At 34.4% G+C, this 8,555-nt stretch overlaps 1 protein-coding gene across 1 annotated transcript; it reads left to right on the top strand.

The window, feature by feature from the left end:
- Positions 1 to 4,359: 4,359 nt before the first annotated feature.
- LOC120187764 (AP2/ERF and B3 domain-containing transcription factor RAV1-like) lies at positions 4,360 to 5,565 on the top strand. Its single transcript, XM_039191394.1, has one exon. The coding sequence runs from the start codon at positions 4,464 to 4,466 to the stop codon at positions 5,526 to 5,528; it is 1,065 nt and encodes a 354-aa protein (XP_039047325.1). The 5' UTR covers positions 4,360 to 4,463; the 3' UTR covers positions 5,529 to 5,565.
- The last annotated feature ends 2,990 nt before the right edge of the window (positions 5,566 to 8,555 follow it).

An 8,555-nucleotide genomic window follows, 5' to 3' on the forward strand; every position in this document is an offset into this window, starting at 1 on the left:
TCAACTCTATGAAGGATGATATTCGATAAGATGAGAGTCGATTCCCATAGAAGAGGACGTTAAATGATGCGTTCATGGAGGACGAAATTTGTGTCTTTTAATCTTTTCCCTATTTTTACACAATAATGGGCAAAGAGGGGAAGTTATAGACACCTAATTTTGTCCGGCTCGATTCGTTTTATATTACTGTTATATAATATATTTATATTACATATTTATTTATGTCATTTTATATGGTACAAACATTTATACTACATATTTTATTTTTTTTACCAGGTCCAATATTACAAATAAGTCAGGCCCAGATGCAAAGAAACCCAGTAATGGTCCATAACAGTAGCGACCTGGAATCAATTTGGAGCCCAACCTGAGACCCGGTTCAGACCCGAACCGGCCTAAATTATGACCTAAATCAACTAGGGTTACAAAACCCTAGTTTTCTACCCCCTTTAACATCGTAACCAACATGCAAAGGGGAAGTCTTACCTTAATCGGAGCTCATCGGGGGAAAGCTAAACGGTCGTCGGATTTTGTTTTTTTTCCTGAATGTAATAACCTAGGTTTAGAGGGTTCGGGTTATTTTTAGGTTAATAGAATTTGGTTTTCGAGTAGAGGTGACTGAGGGGAACAGTTTAAACTAACTCGCTCTTTCTCCGGTCGCCGGCGCCGCCGTGCGCCTCCACTTACCTCCGCAAGCCTTGCCATTTTCCCCCCGATGAGGGGATTTGAAAGAGTTTACAGAACTCTATCTTTCCTCTGGCTTGTTGGGAGAAAGTAAATGAGGGTAGAATGAAATTGAAAGCCTTATTTTAGGATTAAATAGCAAAACCAAAGCTACGTCGTTTTGGCCCTCAACCTTCAGCGTGTTTTCCCTTAGGGGATAATAACATGTTTAGTCCTCTTGTTTTGTAATCTCGTTGTTTAGCTATAAATGCAATCTTTAGATATTTTAATTTGAGTCTTTATTTTTCCATGTTTTTTATTTCAGTCACAAATTTAATTACTATGCTATGTTTAATGATTTTTAAATCTGATCCTGTAATTTATATGGATTTCATTTTAGTCAATTTGCATGTGGTTTAATTATTGATTAGTCCTCCACGTTTCTTATTTATTTTATTTTAGTATGTAAATATTATTTATGGGTTATTTTCATTTATGGTGCCTTTATTATTCGATGTTTGCGATTTGGGCTTTGATTTGTTTTGTAATTACTATTTAGTTTTTTTAGTTCCTGTTAATACCAGTTTAAATTTATGTTTTTGATGTTTTAGTCCTTTAACCTTTTGTTTTTGCTATTTGGATGCTTTACATTTTTATTTATTATTTATTCTATGTATATATTTTTTCTTTTAATTTTAATATTTTATTTCTTTTCGCATGTTATATATATATATTATTTTTTTTACACTCTTCTGTTTTTTAAAGAATGAACATTTTTTCATTTTTATTTTTTTCTTTTTAACTTTTTATTGTTATTTTCTCAATTATATATATTGTTTCTTTCTTCAATTTATTTAATATTTATTTTTCAGTCTAACCTTTTTTGACCTTTTAGGGGTAATTTCAATCGATCAATAATTATTCGAATTGAATTTTTAAATTTAAATTTAATATTTTGCAATTAAGACAACCGACAAATTAATTGGTACCGAAAGGGCAGTACAATGATGCTAATCCTTCATTGACTATAACCGACTCCCGAACTCAACACATTTCTGGTAAAACGCAGATCAGGTAAGATGGTGTCCGATCCATCTAAATGCTTTTAAAGTGACCAGTAGCGAGTCTAACGTGTTCTATTTAAATCGAAACTCAATTTCGAACCCACCCGAAAGACGAGCGAAAATGACCAAAATTGATTCTTTATCGAATGTGATATTCATTATTTTTTACATATGATGAGATAGTTTATTTAATGTTATCGCACCAAATAACCGGGGTTGAAGTTATTTTATATTTTAGAAGTTTACTTTTTTTATTTAACTTAATCAAATAATAAAAAAAGTTAAACAAAAAAACAGCAATTATTATTTTTAGATACAATGAATTCATGGGCATTTCGTGAAATTGATGGAATGAATATTAATTTATATATGGATTTATTTTTGTAACCTTCTAATTAATTTAGATAAATAAGATAATATTTATTTATAATTTTTTAATTATTGACAATATATATGTTATAAACGCAATAATTTAAATTTAAGATTTAAAAAATAATATTTACTTTAATCAATGAAAATGAAAATACTAAATGGACTCTACCTTCTTATAATTTCAAGGGAAACAAATTGACTTTGAGTTTATCTCTTAAAGAACATACCCTAAACCTTCTAGTTTATTTTATGTTTAAATTTCTACAATTTATTACTTTTAAAATTCCGTATCATTATACAAAGAATACCGTACAATTACAAATACCGTTTTTGTTCTATTGTAGAGAAATCTCCCTTTCCTCTCTCCATGCCTGTCTTTTTCTCGTTAAACGAATATTAGGCAAAATAGAAAACTTACAAACCACGAAATAAAATTCACTTAAAAGACGAATTATATTTCCATGTTAATCTGTAACGCTTCAGTTTAGTTACACAAATTGAAGGTGTCATCCTCATTTTTATGATATTTATTCAAATTAATTTATTAATAAATTAAATATCAATAATTATATAAAAAATAATCATTTGTATAATAATCACCAACTTTATGTTGTTCTTTAAATTGTGATATTGATTTTTTTAACATATAAAATTTGGATTAATTAATTAATGAAAATCATTGTATAGTAAAATTCTATAATATTTAATTTAAATCAATCTGTTGAAAAATCAATCATAAATCTGAGAGTAGGTCCCCTATAATCCCAACCCTAAAGCCTAATCCGAAGAAGACCCACCCACCGTCTCCAACCCAGGCTGGTATTTTGTGGCGGTAAGTTCTTCCTCTCTCTTAGGAGGACTGATCCGTACAACCCCAAAGTACCACCACCCTCATTTCCTCTAACACATCATCATCTTCCCTAATCACGAGATAATCCGAGTTCCATTAATGCCGTAAGAAACTAAAGCAAATCCATCTTCTTATATTAATTATATTTCAACCGTTTTAGACTAATAAAAAAAACCATAACACTGGAAATTATCAAAACAATGAGCTGTTTCGGTTTTTGCATTATTGCAGTGCATGAACAAGGAAAGGGGAAACCCACTAGTGATTGGTCGGAAATAATTTGGGGGGAGGGGGGTTGATTTGACAATAATAATAACGAGGGGGAGCTGGGGGAGTGAAGGAGATGAGACGGGGGACTTGTTTGGAAAGATAGTACAAGGCGAAGAACCTAGCACTAAAGACAAACCAAAGCCATTGGTCCAAAAAACCCATATGCTTTATGGGAATTTTCTTGTTGGATGAGCCTTTGTCTTCAATGTCTATCCTTCCATGCCCTACTACCCATCCATCCTAGTGGAACTCTTCGAAAACTCGATGTTTATCTTCTTCTCCATTGGATTGTAATAAAAATCCAAGTTTTATGAAAACCGCAGCAGTATCAGATAAGATTATCCAACACAAAAAAGGTCTTCTTCTCTATTTAGTCCCTGTAATCTTCAAACTACCCAAATTTAACCCATCCAAGGGACTGAAAGAATAATTAGACCTTACATAAGTGTACAGATGGAGGAAAAAGAAGGGATCCAAATGGCAAAATGCCATGCTGATCCCGGTGGTAACTGGTCAGCAGCAGGGGGGATGAACTTAAAACAAATACACGGTCCACAGTAATGTGAACCCCATCAACTTGCTCAGTGTGGGGTCCCACCTTACCATACACAGCCCACAACATCCGCTTACTGTTTATCTTCACTCTTTCTTTTTCCCTCCCACAACTATTTTTATTAGAGTAAATCACGAATGTAGCCGTTCATTTATTCTTGTAATTCTGTTTTGGTCACTTAAATAAATTTTTTAAAATTTAATACTTAACAAGGTGATCAAGATGAAATTAAATTATAACAATAGATATTATTTTGAAAAAAAGAATTAGTGACCAAAATAGAATCATATTAATAGATGGATAACTAAATATGGAATTTATCTTTTTTATTATTATTATTTTTTAAAAACCCTCCACGAAATGAATCTTCCTAGTTCCTTACCATATATCCCTCCCCTCGGGTTGACCCAACACAAACCCCACATCTCGTTTCTCATTACACTCTTACCATAAAAACCAAAATAATATAGTATCAAATTAGTGTATTTGTACAGATGCAAGTAATTTAATACTAATTTTGATTTACAACACTTATCCTACCCTCTATATATACACAACACATCACACCATAAACCCTCAAACCAACTCACATCTCTCTTTGTTGGCACCTTTTTTTGATTTCCCAGTCAAAACAACAAATTAACTACTACACCAACTTCTTTGTTTGTACAAACTCTAGAGCAAAAGAAAAATGGATCGGAGCTCCATAGATGAGAGCACAACGAGTGATTCCGTATCGGTTTCGCCGTCGAATGTTTCACCTTTGCCTCAGCTGACCAAATCCCCCGACTCTATGTACCGACACGGAAGTGGAACCAGTGTGATTGTGGATTCGGAGTCCGGCGTGGAAGCCGAATCGAGGAAGCTTCCTTCCTCGAAATACAAAGGCGTCGTTCCTCAACCCAACGGCCGATGGGGTGCTCAGATATACGAGAAACACCAGCGCGTTTGGCTCGGAACTTTCAACGAAGAAGACGAGGCTGCTAAAGCTTATGACATAGCGGCTCAGAGGTTCAGGGGACGTGATGCCGTCACCAACTTCAAACACCTCCATGAAACAGAGGAAGAAAACATCCAAATCGCCTTCCTCAATTCGCATTCCAAGGCTGAAATCGTGGACATGCTGCGTAAACACACGTACAATGATGAGCTCGAGCAGAGTCGGAGAAGCTACGGCTTCGACGGGAATGGGAAGCGTATACAAAAACACGATGGCTCCGGTTCCTTGGGGTTCAAGCTCAAAGCGCGTGAACAGCTTTTCGAAAAAGTCGTGACCCCGAGCGATGTGGGAAAGTTGAACCGCCTCGTCATCCCTAAGCAACATGCAGAGAAATACTTCCCGCTGCAAAGCGGCTCCTCTTCTTCCAAAGGAGTACTTTTGAACTTCGAAGACGTGACCGGCAAAGTATGGAGGTTCAGGTATTCGTACTGGAATAGCAGCCAGAGTTACGTTTTAACAAAAGGGTGGAGCCGATTCGTTAAGGAGAAGAATCTCAAAGCCGGAGACATTGTGTGCTTCCAGAGATCAACAGGAGCGGAGAAGCAGCTGTACATTGACTGGAAACCAAGAATCGGGTCGGGTCCAGAAACCTCGGTCGTATCGGTTCAAATGGTCCGGCTATTCGGGGTCAACATATTTAAAATACCCGGCGGTGAAAACGTTGGTGTAGGTGGTTGTAATGGGAAAAGGCCAAGAGAAATGGAGCTTTTAGAATTAGAGTGCAGCAAGAAACAAAGGGTAATTGATGCTTTGTAACATTTACCTAGTTAATTTCCCTTTTTTTTAGCTTTGTGGACGTGTTAATTAAGTGGGTGGGGGGGGGGGTATGAAGAAAAAAAGCAATGGCAAGTTGTAAAAGTTGAACTGTATATTACATGACAAAAAGGCATAGCTGAAAATTAGGTGTAATACATTTCTTCCAAGGAAAATATACTATTGGTCAATTTGTTCCTTTAGACCTTAATAGCCTTCATGTGTTGTTGTGGCTTTCCCCAAATTATCTCAAATGCCCCAAAAACTATGCTTCGTTTCAAGAATGTACAAGCCATGCAAATACACAGCCTCATTACTATTTCTTTATCTGTCCAATAAATAAAAGATGTAGTTTGTCCCTTTCATAACATGTTCTTAAAGTTTTTTCCTTATTTACTTTAAAAAACATAAATTTTACAAATATGAATGAATTCAGTTTATTAAAATGTATTAATAATATATAAGATTAGACATGTTGATTTAACTCAAAATCGATAGATTTTGATCTGAATGGATTTAGGACAATAATATAATTTTTTATACAAATTTATGGATAATTATTATAATAGTTCTTTTCTATAATTTTTTTTAATTAAGTTCTTATTTTAGGTCGATTCAAATCATATCAAATTTATATTTTAAAATTTGGATTGAATTGAATTTAAATAGGGGTAGAGATTATACATTTTTTAGATTAAATCGAGTAAACTAAAAACTTGATTTAACGTGACCAATTGGATCTCTATAGAAGAGCAAGGGTATCCAAAACAACAGTTAGGTATTGAACCATGTAGGCAAATATCATTTGGAATCTCATTTTTGTTTTCCCAAAAAAATTGTGTTGGTGAAGAAAGATTTAAACATTAAATTATTAAAGTTTCATGCCATGGGCAAACAACTTGGAAAGGGGAAAACTAAATAATTAACGGGGGGGACAAAACCCTCCAGTCAGCTGCTAGCCTGGTTGTGGAGGTGATGTAGCGTCTTTCATCACAAAAAGAGGGTTCAAAAACGATGAATATATCCAACAATATGGTAAGGGCCACATGCTTCTGATCTGCTGCAGATGGCAGGTCATAAATCTTGACCAATCATTTTTAAAACATGCAACATTAACCTTAATTTAATACATCCAAATCAGGTCATTATTGAACAGTAGAATAATGCAATATGGGTTAGTCCACTTGCACTACAAGATGGCAAAATTTTCAAATGAATTAGTACGTAATCAACTTGCTTCAAACCCCTAATCACTCGCAAATCCACATGAGACCATTGACATCTTTAGCGTTGATTACTTGTACGTGGAAATCTACAATGAGAATTTTAAAACCATACAAAGGTTCGATTCCATGGGTTATTTATTTATTTAATTTCATGATTTGGTCCGTATGAGTGAGAATTTTCCATGAATGTTCCTCTAAGTTCCACAGAAATTGCCGCACATGATTCTTGGCCTCTCTTTATTTTGAAATTCATGAAGCTCAATTATTTCCACGTATTTGACCATGTCAAACTATGAGAACAGCGAATTTTTCAGGATTGGAAGAACAATTATATACATATATAATGAGGTACCGTATGTATATATTGTACAATGTACAATGTACAATGTGGGTAAAATTCTGTTATTAGCCTATGTACGAGTTATGTATTTAGTCCTTAAATTTTAATTCAATCAAAATTAATGTTTATATGCTTTGAGTTTTGAAATTTTAATTATTATCCTACGGTCCAAACTATATAGGGACAATGCAACTAAATTACAGAAATTCAAAATGATTAAATTGAAGAATTATGACATATTGTTTAGCTTTAAAATTATGACATATTGTTTAGCTTTGAAATTATGACATATTGTTTAGCTTTGAAATTATGACATATTACGTTCTTTTATGTATGAAGACAGTTATTGAGATATTTTAATTAACAATAACATAATGCAGAAATGCAAGAGTAAATTAAGTTTCTTTGAATACCAAAAACAATTTGACTCCTTCAATATGAATCTCTCTGATTACCGTCATTTGTCGTCAGATGGCTTTGTTTTTTGCTTAGATTTTGTAATTGTTAGCTAATGACTTTGCTGGGTAAGACCGGTGTGCGAGGGACAACGTTCATTGTCGTTGTTGCTATCGTCGATCGAAGATGATATTGCCGTTAGAATGATCTAACCATTCATTTGCACTTAGCATCTATCATAGACTTGCCGTCGAGAGTGAAAATTCTTGTTAGCAGTAGAAGTTAGTTAGCTAACAGATTAGTTAATCATACACGTGTATAAATACCTAGCCTTGTAAAAATTATTATGAGAAGATGTGAAATAAATGTGCAGTATTCTTTTATATCAGTTTCTTTCCTTTTCAACGTGGTATCACGAGTTTTTTCTAAGTCCTGTGGTGTTTGATTTACTATTGGGCTTGAAATTTTTTTCTCTATTTTTTGTTTCCTGATTTCGTGTCCCCCCAAATTTCATGAATTAGGGTTCATCGTTTAACTCTTTTTTTACGCGATGTCACCATCTACTAAGGATTCAATTATGGAATTCAATCATCCTTATGATACGCCAGGGACGTTGTTGGTCTCAGATCAACTCACTGGCTTGGAAAATTGCAACATCTTGAGTTGCTCCATGCGCATCGCTCTTCTAGCGAAGAACAAATTGGGATTTTGTAGCAAGGAGAACTATGATGTTTCTCTACATCCTCGGTGGGAGAGTTGTAACGCTATCGTCTTGTCGTGGATCCTCAACACGGTGAGCAAAGAACTTTCTGTTGGTATTGTTTTCACTTCTAGTGTGACTTTGGTGTGGAGAATTTGCCTGAGCGTTTTCATAAAATTGACGGTGAGCCTATTCTATGATCATTCAAGAGAAGTCTTAGAGGATGCATTTGTCTAGTTATACACCTTTCTCGGAGTCTGTAGTGATGTACTCAAATGCCAAGGACCGAGGGCATTTCAATAGAACTTGTGACCATTGTAAAATTAAAGGTCACAAGCGTGAAAACTGCAATCGGTTCATAATGTTTC

The sequence above is a fragment of the Hibiscus syriacus genome, unplaced genomic scaffold (assembly GCF_006381635.1).
Source record: "Hibiscus syriacus cultivar Baekdansim isolate YM2019G1 unplaced genomic scaffold, ASM638163v2 tig00113725_pilon, whole genome shotgun sequence".
NCBI classification, from domain to species: Eukaryota; Viridiplantae; Streptophyta; class Magnoliopsida; order Malvales; family Malvaceae; genus Hibiscus; species Hibiscus syriacus.

What these genes read in the sequence shown, in the direction of transcription:
- LOC120187764 (XM_039191394.1), top strand. Translation starts at nt 4,464, where the DNA reads ATGGATCGGAGCTCCATAGATGAGAGCACAACGAGTGATTCCGTATCG.